This window comes from Heloderma suspectum, chromosome 6 (assembly GCF_057233095.1).
Source record: "Heloderma suspectum isolate Gila_16-S chromosome 6, 16-S_ref, whole genome shotgun sequence".
NCBI classification, from domain to species: Eukaryota; Metazoa; Chordata; class Lepidosauria; order Squamata; family Helodermatidae; genus Heloderma; species Heloderma suspectum.
The window spans coordinates 46329435-46346811 of NC_139463.1; the positions used below are offsets into that span (position 1 = coordinate 46329435).

At 45.3% G+C, this 17377-nt stretch overlaps 1 protein-coding gene across 10 annotated transcripts in view; it reads left to right on the forward strand.

Moving 5' to 3' along the window:
- The window catches only part of GPAT2 (glycerol-3-phosphate acyltransferase 2, mitochondrial), a 79923-nt gene that overhangs the window by 55419 nt on the left and 7127 nt on the right, over window positions 1-17377 (forward strand). For 7 of the 10 annotated variants that reach the window (XM_084804168.1, XM_084804163.1, XM_084804169.1 and 4 more), the window contains 5 exons: window positions 7709-7779; window positions 9501-9762; window positions 11538-11686; window positions 14587-14664; window positions 15529-15660. In XM_084804168.1, coding sequence (XP_084660294.1) covers window positions 7709-7779; window positions 9501-9762; window positions 11538-11686; window positions 14587-14664; window positions 15529-15660 — 692 coding nt within the window. Of the gene's footprint in view, window positions 1-3932; window positions 4035-7708; window positions 7780-9500; window positions 9763-11537; window positions 11687-14586; window positions 14665-15528; window positions 15661-17377 lie in introns of all 10 variants that reach the window. The other 3 variants (XM_084804162.1, XM_084804167.1, XM_084804164.1) reach the window with 1 other exon arrangement.

Below are 17377 nucleotides of genomic sequence, written 5' to 3' on the forward strand. Positions count from 1 at the left end.
GAAGGTAGCAAAGAAACAGTTGCTTGATTAACAGGAATAATGGAACATGTGAAAATGGAAGTTCCTACCTGGTGAACTAATGTTGTTCTTCTGGACAGAAGGACAGGCTGAAAGATACTCACTCCTACATTCACTCCCACAAGGTGGGAACTACTTGCCAAATTCTTTGTTAAACAATGATGCAAGAAGAAATAACTGCAAAAACCCATCAGAACAAAGTAGTTAAACTGCTACTGCTTAAAAGTACAGTGATGTAAGCCAAATGCTCTGTAACAGAGCAAGGAGAACAGACTTCCTACCTTAAAGGAAGGATAAGTGAGGATGATATGCTCTCTCAGCCGGCAGGAAAGAATTGATTCAGAAACCGTTTCCCCCAGGGAAGTGGGGTACAAAGGAGGCAAACATGAAGACCACGGTTAGGGAGATCTTCCTGAGACAATCTTTAGCTGACTTGCATATCTATTCAGATATCCCAATAGGCCGGTTCACATGATCACCACAACCCACCGCGGCTTAAGCCACGCCGGATTGTGGTGCGTTTGGGTGGCCATTTTGAATATTCAACCCCTGGTGGGGGGTTGCCTTGGCTTGAACCTGGGCAGCAGGGGCTGTTTGAGGATTAAACAACCCTCAAATAACCCTACAACAGCCCACGGGTTATTTGAGGGTTTTTTAACTATCAGACAACCCCTGCTGCCTGGGTTCGGACAACATGACATGCTGCAGCTGGGGTCTGAAGAGGCAAAGTGGTGCCTGGGGGCACCGTGACCATGGCTTATTTAAGCCACAGTGGGTTGCAGTGGTCAAGTGAACCAGGTCGCTGAACTGAATATGACATACTCCCGGGTAAGTGCAAATAGGATTGCAGACGAGACGTAGGCACATCAGGAAATGAGGCCAGTTCATTGTGCCACAGGAAAGAAGTCCTAGTAAACACTGAGGACTTGGAGGAGAGTCTAATGCCAACGGTTCACAGTCTCTGAGAAGGGCAATCTCTAGTTGTTCTGACTGGTTGGCATTTCTGTTATGCCTATGAGCAGCAGGTTATGGTGGTGATGGTGGCATCTGCTTTAGGAAACTTTTAAGTCTAATAATATACCCTCAGGATTTCTGGAACAGGATTTCTTGAAAACTGAGGTTATTAACTTCCTCCATGAAGGCTCTGTCAATTCTTTTCTTATGGCAAAGTCATGCTGGGAGTGAGACAAAGGCTCCTTGGGCTGGGCAGAAGAGAGTGCCAAGTCTGCTCCCACTGGTTTGGAGGACGTAGGCGGCACTAAGGCCGTCTCGGGGGTCCCAGCTGCATTTGTTTGTTTGTTTGTTGTAATAGATTTACAGTGCCTTGCATAAGTATTCACCCCCCTTTGACTTTCCCACATTTTGCTGTGTTACAACCTGGAATTAAAATGGATTTAATTGGCATTTTTACCATTTGATTTACACAAACATACTTAACACTCTGAAGGTGCAAAATATTTTTATTATGGCACAAAAGTTAATTAAACAAAAATGAGCTGGCATTTGTTGGTTGCATAAGTACTCACCCCCCTGAGTCAATACTTGGTAGAAGCACCTTTGGCAGCAATTACAGCTGTGAGTCTTTGGGGGTAAGTCTCTACCAGCTTTCTGTATCTGGATCCTGCAAGTTTGGCCCATTCTTCTTGGCCAAATTGCTCAAGCTCTGTCAGGTTGGATGGGGGCCATTGGTGAAAAGCACTTCTCAAGTCTTGCCACAGATTCTCCATCAGATTGAGGTCTGGGCTTGAATGGGCTATTCTAAGACATTCAGGTTCTTGTCTTTAAACCACTCCAGTGCAACTTTGGCTGTGTGTTTAGGGTCATTATCATGCCTGAAGGTGAATATCCTCCCCAGTCCCAGGTCCCTTGCAGACTGAAACAGGTTTTCCTCTAGAATTGCCCTGTATTTGGCTCCGTCCATCTTGCCCTCAACCCTGACCAGTTTCCCAGTCTTTGCCAATGAAAAGCTGCCATGCTTCACCATGGGGATGGTGTTCTCATGGCGATGAGCACTGTTGGCTTTGTGCCACACATAGTGTTTTGCGGTAAGGCCAAAACGTTGGTCTCATCAGACCAGAGAACTTTTTTTCCACATGTTTGCTGTGTCTCCCACGTGTCTTTTGGCAAAATTCAAATGGGAGTTGATCTGGGTTTTTTCCAGCAATGGCTTTCTTCTTGCCACTCTTCCATAAAACCCAACTCTGTGGAGCATCAGGGGGATAGTTGTCCCATGGACAGCTTCTCCCATTTCAGCTGTGGATGTCTCCATCTCCTTCAGAGTTACTGTTGGCCTCTTGGTTGCTTCTCTGGTCTCTTTACCCAGTCACTGAGTTTTGGTGGACGGCCTTCTCTAGGCAGAGTTGCATTTGTGCCATATTCTTTCCATTTTGTAATAATGAACAGTGCTCCAGGGCATGTTCATAGTTTTTTTTTTTTTGGGGGGGGGGTTTATAACCCATCCCTGCTTGGTGCTTTTCCAGAACTTTATCCCAGAGTTGTTTTGATAGGTACTTAGTCTTTGTGATGCTGTTCGCTTAGATATGCTCTCCAACAAACCCTGGGACATTCCAGAAGCAGGTGTATTTAATCTAAGAGCATGTGACACTGGAATTGCGCACAGGTGAACTCCATTCAGTTAATTTTGTGACTTCTGAAGGCAGCTGGTTTCACCAGAGCTTATTTAAGGGTGTCACAGCAAAGGGGGTGAATGCTTACACAGTCCAAACTTTCCAGTTTTGTATTTGTAAATCATTTTGTAAAATGTGTAGATTTTTACCGCACTTCAGCATTATGGACTATTTTGTGTAGATCAGTGACAAGAAATCTTAATTAAACCCCTTTTAATTCCAGGTTGTAACTCAACAAAATGTGGAAAAGTCAGAAGGGAGTGAATACTTATGCAAGGCACTGCGTATACCACTGTCCATATTTAAAAATATCTCTAAGCAGTTTAGAAGTTCTTGGTAATACTCAGGAAGAAAAAGCTTGTCTTGGGGGGCAGGGGGTATCGCAGTCCCCTTCAGACTCCTCTCCTTCCTCTTTGTCAGAAACTCCAGCAGCTACAGAGGAAATAGTAGGTGATTTGGTGACTAACTCAGGGCAGCCCCTGGCTGAGAAGGGTAAGGATGGCAACCCCTTAGACTTTGTAGGGGCTGATCCAGGAGGGCTTTAGTATGGAGGAGGGGCATAGTGAGTTCACTCCCTGTTAAGAGAAGTGCCCCAAGAAATCAAATGCACTTCACGTGGGAAGGGAGTGAGAATGAGGTCCCCAACTTTGCCTTTGTTTCTGCCATACGTGCCCCACTCCAGTCTGGCCATTTCCTTGCTCTGCCCCTAAAATGGGTTCTGCTCCTGGAACAACGGTGAGAGTGAGACCTTGCCCTGTCAGGGTGGTGCTCCTTGGCCTGGGAAGACGCTGGCTGCTAGACATCTGTGATGGCTGCTAGACATCTCACTCCTGCTGCGGGAGGGGGAGAGAGAGGAGCAGAGGAGCATCCAGAAGAGGTGCTGTTCTTGTTTGGATGGGGGTGTTGTTGTGGGGAAGGACTGTGGAAGCAGGGCCAATTTTTGACTTCTTTGGTAATGGGATAATCCAAGGCAGGGTTAAGCCACCTCACAAAGTCTGGATGACCAATTTCCCTGTCCAGGGGGCTGGGATGGAGACTTGGAGCCAGGGTGACTCCTGGAATTTTGCCAGGGGTCAAGCTCCTTATCCACTGTGGCTCGGTCCCCAAAGTAGTAGACATAGCTGAGACGGACACCTTGCTGCTCACAAAAGAACTCTTCTGCTGTTGCAAACAAGAGTTCTTTGTCTGATCCAGCAGGGCTGCTTAGATGTTCATGCTTCCAGTCCATGGTATTCCACAGCACAACTAATAAAAACCCGTGCTTAAAAGCTTAATGTTGCTCTGCAGAAGAAACAAGCAGTGGAAGAAAAGAATATGAAGATTCCCTTTTGAATCTGCGAGAAAGAACAACAAAAAAGCCACATCTGGCTTTGTTTTCTCCCGTTGCAGGTGACCTTTTAACAAAGGATAGTTGCATAGTTTAGTGCTTTGCTATTTCCTAAATGTTAGGAGCAGCCTGAGGGCTCCATTACTGATCTCCCTTTGTCTTTCTCTCCCACTCTTTGAAGCCCCCAAGCATCATGCCCTCTTCCATATGGCCCCCCTTAGTCCTGCCATTTGGACACAAGGTTGGAGGAAACCTAGGTGACAGGACCACATGGACAATTAGTGGGCAATGAAAGGCCTCGCTTCTGAGCGGTGAACTTTCCCAAGGAGGAAGGAGCCCTTTCAAGTTCCCCTCTGCCAGCCAGAGCTCCTACGGTGCTTGGTTTTAATCTTTGTCTGGCTCGCGGCTTCCATTTTATCTTTGCCTGCATGATCCAGTCCGATTCCCCCACCTCTTTCCACCAGCTGGACTTGGCTGCTTGGCTCCCTGTGTAAATTTACAGAAGGCAGGCTTGGCTGAGGCAGCTGTAGCTCTGTGCTCGAGGGGAGAGGCTTTAAAAGCTTTGACAGGCTGTTTGGGCTAGCTTTCTAGATACTGCATTGTTAGGACCCCGTTCATAATAGATATGTCAGCATCTAGGCCAAGACAGGTATGTGCTCAGTTGTGGCGGGCCTCGATCTACAGAGAGGGAAAAGTTCCATTAATTTGAGCCCCTACTCTGCGGTGCAAAGTAAGATGGCCACAGCAGGCTTTTCGGTGCCACTGAGAGCAGGAGGCAAGGAGATTCAGGTGTGATCCACTGGGAAGTTCTGCGTGAATGGGTGCTGCACAAGAGCACAGCACTGTTTTGCGTGCAGCATTCCTCCATTTCAGTGAGGCCCGTGCAGGACAGCTTCCCAGTGGATTGTGCCCCATGTTAGTTAGGGACCAAAACAGCCTTCCCCAGCCTGTACATATGATCCCATTCACATCAACAAGGCTTGCACAGGTGATCGTCCTGCTAGATTGTGCCCCATATTAACTGGGGGAAAAGGGGTGCTCTTTGGATTTTCCTTTGTGTGTGATATATATGTCCTTTTGTAATTATTTTTATTTTTTTTCCAAAAGAAATGACAAAACCACATTAATAGTGATTCAGAATCCCTCCCCAATTCCTCCCCCAACTTGGATAGTTTCCGGATTCTTCCTCTCCCCTCCTTTATTTTCTATTTCTATTCCAGGGAAATATATTCATCCTGTTTCATTCTTTTATTATCTTCTTCTTTTCATGAGACCCACGGATTTCTATAAGCTTCTACCAAGGTTATTCTATTTGAATCTTTTTTCATAAAGTCTATATATTTTTGCCAGTCTTTCTTGAAGGTGTCTCTTTTCTTTATTCCTCTGTGCACTGTTAATTTCTGTTTCAACTTTTCATTTATTGCTATGCCCCAGATTTTCTTTTTCCACAAAGGTATTGTCAGCATCCAGGCTGTCTTCCAGTTATTTTCAATGAATTGCCTCGCAGCTGTCAACAAGAAGCCAATTAATGTTTTTTTCTCTAATGTCTCTATTTTATTTTACAAACATATTCAATAAAACTAATTCTGGTGTTTTACAAATCTCTTGATCAGTAATTCTTTGTATTTCGTGAAATATCTTGTCCCAGAATTTTCTAACACTCCTGCATTCCCACCACATATGTATTTGTACCATTAATTCCACATCCTCTCCAACACAAAGGTGATAGATTCTTATTCATTTTTGCTAACTTCATTGGTGTCAAATACCACTTCTGAACCAACTTTAGCGTACCTTCTTTTATTTTCCTGGATATTGTTTGAAGGGGAAATCTATCTAAAGGTTGTTTCCAGTCTTCTTCCTCTATCTCCTCTTCAATATCACTTTCCTATATCTGATTTATTGTTACATTCCCCTTTATCTCCTGCTTCATCAGAATTTTGTATATTTGGGTTCTTATGCCCTTCTCTCCTAATTGATAATTCTCTAGAAATTTTTCCCATTCTGTTAAATCTCTTGAACCTTGCCTTGTTATCCTCCTAATTCTTCTAAATTTACTGATTTGCATCCATACTAACCACGATATTCCCATACTTTGTACACGATTATTCCATATTTCTTGTGTTACAGGATTCCGCTGTTCGTAAAAATTTCTAATTTGGGTCAATCTTATTTCTTTCACCTTATTTTCCCCCACTGCTTTCCCTTTTATATCAAACAAACTCCAGGTGTGCCCAAATTGGTATTAATGGAGAAACCCCTGGCATTAGTTTCTCTTTCCTACAGTTCCATACTTTTAATCATCGTTTTATTGTACTTCCATTGTTTCTTATTTGTTGCTTTATATACTTTTGAATATAAAACATATTCTGTAATTCCTTTTCCTTTAATCCCATCAATTCCCTTTCTATTTCTATCCAATTTACCCTTGCCCCTTCCTTCATTATTGTTAACAGATGTCTTAATATGTTTTTAAATGTGGTATACCCCATCCTCCTTCTTGCATATTTTCTATCTGAAGACCTTTGTAGTTTGTTGCCTTTTAAAAATAAATTGCAGACACACAAACAGTTTGGGCCATCTCCAGTTCTATCTGGAAGATTTCCTTTTGGTTCTAGTGGCGTCATTTTGGACTTTAGTTTGAGAAAGCAACAAGAGCCTTTTCTCTGTTCATGGGCAAAATCACTCCTTCAACACAAAAAAAACCCTATTAAGGAGGAAAAGATGGAATAGCTGTACAATGTCTTTTGACTGGTAGCGCTAGGAGCCATCCGTCTGGTAGCACCTGAGCACAATTTCATTGTCACAAAGCAAAGGAATGTAAAATTGAATAAGCCCCTCTCTCATTGACCAGCGTTTTAGCCTTGACTGCTACATATCCTGTACATATCTACAGAGACTGCATCTCATTGAGTTCAGTGCGGATTACTCCTAGTAATGGATATAGGATTGCAGCCCAAGTCCTTTATTATCATAATCTATAAAGAGAAACCATGCTGAAGACTCACACAAATGATTAAGATTTTAGGAGAAAAATGTATAATCCCCAGCCTCCCAGTTCTTGCCTGCAAAATATTAATTACTTAATTCAGCTAAGATCCAAGGATGCCTCTCGCCTGTTTTAGAGCTTTGTTTATATGCTGTGTTCTGTGAGCGTTGAGGAGACTCAGAATGTGGTCTTGGCTGCAAATTTCAGTTTTCTAAGGATCTCTGCTATATAAAAATAATGATGAAAAATAGTAAAAATGTGCAGATTGTGTTTTGTTAATTAGTTCATGCAAATGTGCTTAATTATCATAATTTATACCGGGGACATAATTTGGTTACCTTGTGATATTCACAAACAGAATTAAACTCTATGCAATCTCTCTTTCCACCCCCTCTCACAATTTCCATTTCCATTACATAATTGTTAGGCAGATGTAGACTCCTTTGTAGAAATCTTGACTCTTCCTACTACTACATATTGCAGTCCAGAGTTAAGGATACTTGCTGGCTACTGGCCAAGAATTCCCTGAGTGAGTTTAATTGCTGTCCTTTTTGACGCCCTGTTCCTAAGGGCTGACCCTCAAGGCCCCGTTGAACAGATGTGACTTGAGGCCAGTAAATGTCAGGAAGCTGTGTGGCCCATTTTATTGGCTTAACAATCTACAGCATCTTCCCAAACTGGAGATGTTTATCATGGAATCCTTGACACCAGGATCTAGCCTTGCCCCTTCTCTCTCCCCCCTCCTAGCTGGTGTGTCCTGCTCCGCCATCATGGCTGTGGAGATTATGTCTGCACTTCTGCTGCACAAACACCAAGAGGTAAGAAGAATGAGAAGGTGGGGAGGGAACAGGGGGTTGGATCCAGGACCTATACTCCTTAAGAAGTTGTGTTAGGAACTGGGGATTTTTTAAACACTTTTTAAGGTGTTTCTGGGAATGATGAGAAATTGAGGGACTTCCAGACAAAGCTTTTATTGTGCAATTTCCCTGTCATTCAAGGAATGTTATGGGTGACCAGATAGCGTTCTGGATGTTCTCCCTTCTCCCTAACCAACCTGCCTGGTCACTGACGTCATCAGAGGGCATGTTCCTGGTGGATCCACATGGACCCATGACACGATTGGAGTCTACCAGGAGAAGAGCCTTCAGTGTGGTGGCCCCCTTTCTTTGGAATTCCCTGCCCCTGGAGGCCAGGCAAGGTGCCAACAGTGTGTTGTTTCTGGCACCTCCTGAAAACAATTCTGTTCCAGGAAACATTCCTTAAATGACCAGCCACAGTTATTATTGCCATTTTGTTTTTAATAATTCTAATATGGTATTTTAATCTTTTATCTTTTTACTATTGTACTTCTTGTGTTCACCGCTCTGGAATCTGTTTGAATGGGGAATGGTATACAAGTTGTAAATGGAATGAATAAAACATTGTTTTCAATGTGTTGGTCTCCCGTGTTTTCCCACTGCTTCCTTCCTTTTTTTCTTACCAGAAAAGAATCTGTTAAGGAAGAAAAGATCGAGGTGCTGCATAATCCCTTTTGATTATTAGCAATTGGAGCCCTGTTTCTAGAAGCACCCCTCAACCTGGTTCTGTAGAATCCCTTTTTCTGTCTGCCCCCAAGACTTCAGGTCTCTGTCTGAGGGGTGCTCGTGCCCTTGTTTTCTGTAACACTTTCCAGTCTCCTCCTCATTCATCTTTCCAAAGATCCTATGAGGAAGGCCATTATTAACCCTAATCTTATAAATCGGGTGACTGATGCTGGAGGACAGGCAAAGGGTCCACCCACTATCTTGGTTTTGCATGTACATGTAAAATGTAACGGGTGCACGTCATAAAGATGTAATCGCAAATGCAATCATCGGGGAACTGAGGTTATCTCTGTTTCTCAGTTAAGTAACATACTGACCTGGTTCACACAACACACCAGGCTCACTGTGGGTTGTTTAACCCACGATGAACCATGGCACATGCGGCTGCCATCATGAATATGCAACCCCCAGTGGGGTTGTGGTGTGTTGTCCGAACCCGGCCACTGTTGGTTCCTTGAGGGTTAAACAACCCTCTCATAATGCTTGTTTTGTAGTATGGTTATGCAGGGGTGAGTTAGAAACCCCATGGTCCGGCATGTTGTGCAAAGCAGCCCAATGAGTGAAAAGGCTCTTATTTGCACAGCCACAGGGACCGTGGCTGAACTGTCATTCTGTTATCGAGACAGCACTGCCTTCTCTGGATGCTGCAGCCTCTTCCCCTCACCAAGAGGCACTGCTGTGGGTCAGCTCTTGGTTCCCAGAATCTACTTTGAAGTGAAATGGACTAAATAACCTTCTTGTTTATTTTTTTGTTTGTTTGTTCTGTTTACATTTAGGAGGGAGAGACAGGTGACAACTTTCATTGACATATGCATATATTCTAAAGCAGTTAATTAGAAAGTGCCTGCAAGATGGTACTGACTGTCCCTACACCCAGCTGGTTCTCGGTGATTAAGGTTTTCCATTTTCCTTACAATAACAGTCCACTTTTGTTTCCCTGACTTTCTCTCTGCCAGGGAGTCTTCCTTTCCCGGCTGATGCAGGACTTTGTCTGGCTCACGGAAGAGATTCTGCTGCGCCGCTGTGATGTGGGGTTTTCTGGGCAGGTGCGAGATGTGGTGCTGCATGCCCTCTTCCTGTTGCGGCACTGCGTCTCCCTCCACCATCTCTCGCTGGGGGATGTTCTGGTGGCTCCCAAGAGGACAGAGGCAGCTGTGATGGAGCTGAGCCAGCACAGCACTGCCCTCCTGCCTGTTTTCCTCCAGGAAGCTGTCGGGGGTGAGTTTAGAGGTTTTTGGACTCGCACATGCCCTAGTCAGAGGTCTGGCTTGCTGTTGGCTGAGGGATGAGAGACATTGGGAAGGAAGAGTTAAGGGGTCCTAGTATTTGGCAAAGTTAGCTAAATGTAGGTAGGAGGACAGGTTGGGAGTGGTGTTGCATATGGGCAGGGAACAGCAATGTCTCTTGGTGGCCCTGTTCTTTGCCCATCCAACTTACGAAGCCTTGGCCTCTTCTCCTCCTTTCAGGCCCATTTTTTTGGTAGCTCCCCACCCCCACCCCCTGGCAATAGATCATCAGTGGGTCCCCCATTATTTATTTTCCAATCACTGTGCCCTACATTGCAGCCAATGCCTGTCAACAGAAAGGTGCCCCTCACAAGGAGGTGGGGTTTGGTGATGCTAATTGAGGGAGGGAGGCAATCCCTTACAATCATCTCCTCTCCCGTTCCTTGCAAGGGCCTGCCTTTCAGACCAGAGAGGCATGCTGCCTGCTGCTCTGAGTGGGCTCCTCCAGCTTTTGTGGGCCTGGGGCAAAGGCCTGACCGGTCCATTTCCTGTGAGACTCTCCCCCCCTGTCCCCGATGTCTAAACATCTTTTTCCCGCTTCCAGTACTTTCTGGTGTCTTCTATTCTGGAGACTTTATTGCCTTATGCTGAAGTACACGAGTAACAGTAATAAAAGAATTGCAGCACCATCTCAAAGCTGGTTCTAACTCGAGTCAGAATGCGAGCTTTGTTTTTTTCTTTTTGCATGAAAATCCGTATTTTCATGCATGTTTTTCCAAATGTATGCATCAATTGAACATATCCTTGAAATGTATGCATTCTTATCCCATTGATTAAAGCGTATTTGTGTACATTTTTCATAAGTATGCACTTTTTCATGCGCATTTTTCAAACGTGCGCATGCTGCCGAATGCATTTTTTGAGGGTCCATGAATCACGTTGCAAGCTCAGAAATGTGCAGACTTTGACCGCAGATGGCATCCAAGTCCATGTTTGGTCTAGAAGGTGTTGTCTGGGTAGGTCCTATCAAAATGGAAGTGAAACAAATTTTTCATGCATCTCTAGATATTTTCTAGTCCAGAGTGTCCATCCCCACTCCTCTTTGGCCTGTGCTGTCCCCTCCAGCTAGCACCAGCTCTCTGGGATCTTAGGCGCTGGTCTTTCCCCAAACATTTAACTGGACATGTTAGAACTGCAACCTGGGACCTTTTGTAGGCAAAGCATGTGCTCTGTCACTGAGTTAGGATCCCTTCCCAAGAAGCTTACAAGCCAATACTTGATGAAGGGGAGGCAACGGAGGAGGAGAGAGGGTGAAACCTTTAATAATCAAATCCATCAATATTGTATAGCATGAATATTGCTTTATAATATATCATACATGACCAAACAGATCCATAACGATGTTTATCACCTCTGCAGTCTCAATTCACTGCTCATGATTTGTGCAAGAATCTTGGCCGTATACACTTCAGGCAAGACTACTATAAAAGCCACACCCTTACCGGTATTTTTAAGCAAATACGATTAACTAGGCCAATGGGCTATTTTGACCAGACTTGTATTCAAACACTTTTCTTGGGGATCTATACAAGGGACAATCAAGTATATCATAGATGAAGTCTTCCACTTATGGCAAGCCACAAGGGCTCAATTGTTCCTTGTACAGTGAGTATTTCTGTAGCTCCCAAATGTGAGTACTGTGGAAAGACAAGACAGGGCAAGAGCGCCAGCTAAGCGCTAAAGGGTTTACGTGGTGCTTCTCTGCAGCCTGTGCTGTCAATGCCCTCCTGGTGGAACTGCTGCCGTATCTGGGAAGCCCTGAGCAGCTCAGAGATGTTGTTCTGGTCCAGGGAGAGCTGCATAACAAGGCCCTCTTGCTGGTCCAGCTGCTTCCAAGAGATTTCCTCCTGTGCCCGGTAAGGAACCCAGTTTTGCTTGTCTTTCTCCCTCAGACTGATTTTGACAGCATAACATTCAAAGGTTAGAAAAGGCAGGTTGGCCTGCCTGTCAGACCTCACTGTTAAAGCCCTGCACAGCTTGGGATCAGGATACATAAAAGGCCTCTTTCTCCCATATGAGCCTGCTTATCAGTTAAGATCTTCTACAAAGGTTCTTCTCCACTTTCCACCATCTGAGTTGAGTTGGGATGCGGGAGAGGGCCTTTTCTGTAGCCCTACTTAAACTCTGGAACTCTGCCAAGAGAACCATGTAGCACTCCCTCTGATGACCTTTTGCTGCTGTGCAAAGTTCCTTCATTTTTGGCAGGCATCTAACCTTTTGAGGTTTTCACCTCCCAGGGATGTTGGCTTACCTTTGAAGGTTTTTTTTTATCTGTTGTCTGTAACTCTATTATCCATTACTAGTTACTGTTTTATTATATTTAATCATTTTATTGTTGCTAGACACCTTGAGCATTAGTATGGAAAAGTGGGATAAATATGCTTTGAAATATGGGCTGGCAGGGGCTGCTTGCCAGAGCAAATAGCTTCAAGTTCACCTTGTGATCAGTTGAGCCAAACTGCACATTGAAGGGAATTCAACAAGAACCCAGTATTACTGGGGAGTGTGGCCTTGGAGGTGAATCGGATATTTCCCACACACCTTACTTGTGCATGAGCAAGCGCCCTCCACCAGGCTGTCTCAAGGAAATGTTTTAGTATACAAAATTTTGCATCACCCAACAGCCTGTTGCTCGAGACCCGAACGGTGATGTGGAAGCCAGAGATGCCTCATCAGCCCTGTGTTATGTCCTCCTGGGAGAGGCCGGTGGAGCCCTGGCCATTGTGTCCCTAAGGGCCATCATCCCTCAAGGCTACTTTACAAAGATCCAAGGCCCCATTCACACATCCCTCCAGCAGCATGGCTGCTGCTTCCTACACACTGGGGTCCCACACCACTTCCACGTTCGCGTGAACGCCAGGGCCGCCACATAGGTCCTTCTCACTTCATTGTCATCGAGCTGATGTGAGCCCCTGCACGGTAGTGTTAAGCAGCAGCCAGGACTGGGCTGCCAGTAGCTGCTTGAAGCAGCACAGAACTTGAGGGAGGTTGTGGGGAAGGAGAGGGTGAGAGAGAGACTGATTTGGCAGCACGGGTTGGAGGCGCTGAGCAGGCCGGGCTTGGTTTGCAGGCTGCTTACGGAGAAACAGGACTGTACTTATTTATTTTATTTTATTACATTTATATACTGCCCGAGGCTGTCTGGGCAGTCCAGAACAATTAAAAGCATAAAATACAACGCCATAACACACAATTTAAGACTTTAAAAGTTTAAAAATAGCATGTAAAACCCAAGAGCGGTTACAACCCAGGGAATGACTAGATGAAAAGGTGCATTTTTAGGAGGTGTTTGAAAGACGCCACATTTTCTGCCTCCCGAACTACACAGGGGAGGGTTTTCCAGAGGGTGGGGTGGGGTGCTGCTACGGAGAAGGCCTGCTGTTGGGGTCCTTCATGGCAGCATTCCTTTCATTTTGGAATGACCAGCAAGGCCTCTTCTGATTATCTTAGATGTCGCCTGGCTATATATGAGGGAAGGCATTCTGCTAGATATCCTGGTCCCAAGTTGTTTAGGGTTTTATATTATATATATATATATATATATATATATATATATATATATATATATATATATTTATTTAGGGCAGGGTTTGCACCTACAACTGGATTAATAGCAGTTGTGTAGCACATTGGAGCATTCAGAGCGCTTCACAAGTGTTACCTAGTTGCAGTTCCTACAACCACTACACTGTAAGATAAGTCAGGATTATTTTCCCCCATATTGCAGATGGGAGAACTGAGGGCTGTGATGGCATGGCTTTCCTAAGGTCACATAGGGCTCCTTCACATGGAACTTTTATCCTGCAGTTGAGATTGCTCCTTCACGGAGGTTTGCGGGCTCTTTACATGACACCGTGACCCTCCTGCACTAAATGCCCTTTGCTCCGTTTTTAAATAGATCACAGATAATGAGCTATCAAATGACTCCATTGTGTTCTGCTTGAGTTCCCTCCATGAAAAGAGGAAAAGCCAAGAAGAGGAGCGAGAGCAATGAAAGATAATGGAAGACTCAGATACGAGTAGAAGGAGCGGGAAAGGGGAGGGGGGAAAGGAAGCGGGTGAAAAAGGGAGTTGTTATGATCCTGCATTTAAAACAGAAGCAGAAAGCCCCATTTTCAATGCAGGATTTTAGGCTGGTGTAGAAATGCCCATAGTGAGTTCATGGCCAAGGCAAGGTTCTAACTGGGAACTTCTGATTTGTAACTTAGTTTCTTACCTATCACACAACGCCAGCTTTCGTTACACCAGGATCACTTGCGTGTGTAGATATGCCATCACTGAAGTAACGCCACAATGGTCCAGGTATTCATATCACATCAAACACGACATTTTTCAGTGGAGTTGCTTCACACGTTCAGCTGTCGGTCATCACATGCAGAGGAACTGAATGGTGTGGATGCAAGTGTGATCCCAGATATTGCATGAACCCAAATACCCTGGGCACAATCCAAGCAGGGTTAAGTGTTTTCTGCCCCACTGATTTCAGTGGGTGATTTTAAACGCTTTAATCTCACTTCTTGAGACAAATACACTTGAAAGGTGTTTTACTGTAACTGGATGGGGACCTATCAATGCCATTTGGTGGCAAAAATGGACATAAAATTGACAGGTCACAGAAACATTTCAGAAAGGCAATCTGGCACATTTGAATATTATAGCATGTGCCAGGACAGATGTGTGTGCTGCGTCCCAGCTCTGCATTGGTCTAGATGGTGAAGCCCTTTCCTTCTGCTGATCTGATTTTGCTTCCTCCCAGCCTTGCCAGTCTGTGAATTGCTATTGCCAGGCTGTCGTGGACAAGCTGATCCAGTGTGGATTATTGGTAGCTGAGGAGGTAAGGGGAGCTCTTCCTCTACAAGGGGGTTGGAATAAAGTGGGATCGTAGTGAGAGAATCAGAATTTGAACATAACATCTCAGCCTTGCGGAATGAACATATTGTGCAGAGGCGTTCAGTGTTGCATCTGGGCCTGGATTTCCCAAACTTCTGAGAACTGAAATACACTCCCCACACCGGAATTTAAATTGTAGGCACGTATCTTGTATCCAAAAATGATTATTTTTAGAATACGTGAGAACAAGAATTCCATGCCTTCAAAGGAGCCTGCCCTGTATTTCTGCATGAAGCGCTGATCTGAGCATGCCTCCTTTTAATAGGAGGTATGTCCAGAGCAGTAACTCATGAAGACTTGCAGCAGGCAGCTTCACTGGGAGGTCAGTAATTATGCATTGATAGGGCTTAATGATCCAGTTGCCCCAAGGGAGAGAGATCTTGCAGAACTGCTCCAACTTCTCCAGTGGAGGCTGATTGGACAAAGACAGGTCCAACGCTGGAAATAATGCAGATAGAGAGACAGTAGGCAGCCTCTCTTGTGTGTGGTTGCTTTGGGTTCACCACAGTTCTCCTGCAGCATACTAGTGTAGCCTTCCACAACCTGGTGCCCTCCGGATGTTTTGGGCTACAACTCCCAGGATTCCTGACCACTGGTCATGCTGACGGGAGGTGAAGTCCAAAACATCTGGGGGACATCAGGTTGAAGAAGGCTGCTATAGTATATCTTAGCTCAGTATTTGGGAGTTACTGGTGAACCTGCTCATATACCTTCAGGACTACCTTTGCAGCCTTGTAGTTGTAGCAGGGTCTCCCATCCCTAACCAGAATTGAAACGAATGGCGTCTCTTCTTTCCTCCCGCATTCAGGAGCCCAGTGACCTCTTGGCATGTGACACAGCCCAGAAGCGCTTCACCAGGAAACTGCTGTGGAAGGCGGCGGATGACTTTGGCGACAGCGACAGCGACTACGGTGAAGAGGCTGAGAAGCACTGCTTCAAAGTACGAGAGGCCCTTCGGAACGCATCCCCCCTGCTGAACTCACCTGATCCCATGGGTTCCACACTGAGGCAATTTGCTCCTCCCCTCCTTGCTCCAAATGCCAGCCTCTCTCACCTGGAGGCATCTAAGGCCAGGCATACTTTGTACTTTTTTTAAAAAAAAAAGTCTGCTATGAGCAAAGCATAATTCTGTGTCCTATACAAATGATGCAAATGCTCATATTGGTCATGGTGAGTAGCTACATAGGATCCTAAATCGCTGACCCTGGAAATCTTGGTGAACCTGCCCATATTCTTTCAGGGCCATCTTTGCAACCATAAGGTCTAGAAAGTTGTTTTAGGAAAAAGCAAACATGAAAGCTGGGTCCCTGCCAATTGTAGCAAGTGTCAGATTTCACACCTGTAGTGCAATCGTGGGTGTAGGGAATTCATGTAAACTTGGATGTTGGGAAGCACTTGGAGGAAGGGAGAACTGTTGGAGGAGAGTTCTGTTGGTGATGCACAGAGGAGCAAAAACAACAGGAGGTGTAACTCAAGGCCAGCTGGGCAGAAAAGTTACCGGATGTTATTAGGCCACAAAAATGTTACTAGCTTGCCAGCCCAGTTATATATCGGTTAGTCACTTTGTGGCATGTTGCTGGACTGAAAGAAAGAGCCCATTCTTTCAATTTACAGTTTATTTCTCTGGCTGCTCTGGAAGTGGTTCTTCCTTGATATAGGTGACCAACTAAGCGACTATTTCAAAGTTTACTTTTGGCGAAGTGAAGATGTTGGTAGCCGTAGGAACTCTGATCATTACTCTACGGCGGATCTGAATTTCCAGAGTTGTGGGTGCTGTTTTAGCATTTCCAGCCCCTACAATACTGTCACATAGCATACTTTGTCCTGTAATCCCCACCCCCACCCCCCACCCCAGCTTCTGTGTGGCTGATAATACCAAAGCAGGCTGCAACATTTATCTTCAACGGGTTTTGTTGGCACAATTGCTTAGTTAGGTTTTTGAGATGGAGACCAAGAGAGAAACCAGATGAGAAGGAGCAGAGCTCCTTTGTCTTTTATTTTAGCAGGTCCAGCTTTTTCTCACCATTGTGTGACGAGCTGCCCTTCACAACATTCCCTCTTCTGTATAAGTGTTAAAAGCGCAGGAGGCCTGCGGTTCTCTGTTGCATCTGAAAACCCAAGAGAGAAATGGAGGGAGAGGGACAGAATGGCACAGAATGAAGTGGGCTCCACGTGGTAGGTTGAAGGCAACTGGTCTGTGCAGCTGTCTCCCCACAAAAAGCCCTGCCTTTCCCAAAGAAGCTTCGTGCGCCCGTTAGCGTGCTAGAACACCCAGCTGGGAAGCTGCAGGCTCACTGCAGCCACGTTTGGACTATGGACACCCCGCCCAGTATGCTTCTCCCGGGGCAGGGGATGCTTGTTTCTTCCCAGCCCAGACAGCTTTGCACCTGCGGCCCTGGTGGTCTGGGAAAGGTGAGCTCCTTGGCTGTCACGCTTTCCTGCAGCTCCGTGGATCGCTGTACCCTCCTTCCAAGTCTGGCTTCATGTGGGAAGGAAGTTGCAGCTCTGGAGACCGCCCTCCTTCCTCATCCCCAGTGTAAAAGGGAACATCAAATTACCATATAAATTTCTACTTCTTTTGTTTCTCAGCACTCACATGACACATCCTGAGTTCGCAACCTGTCTCTTCAAATGCCAGCTGTGTGGGCTGCAGCACG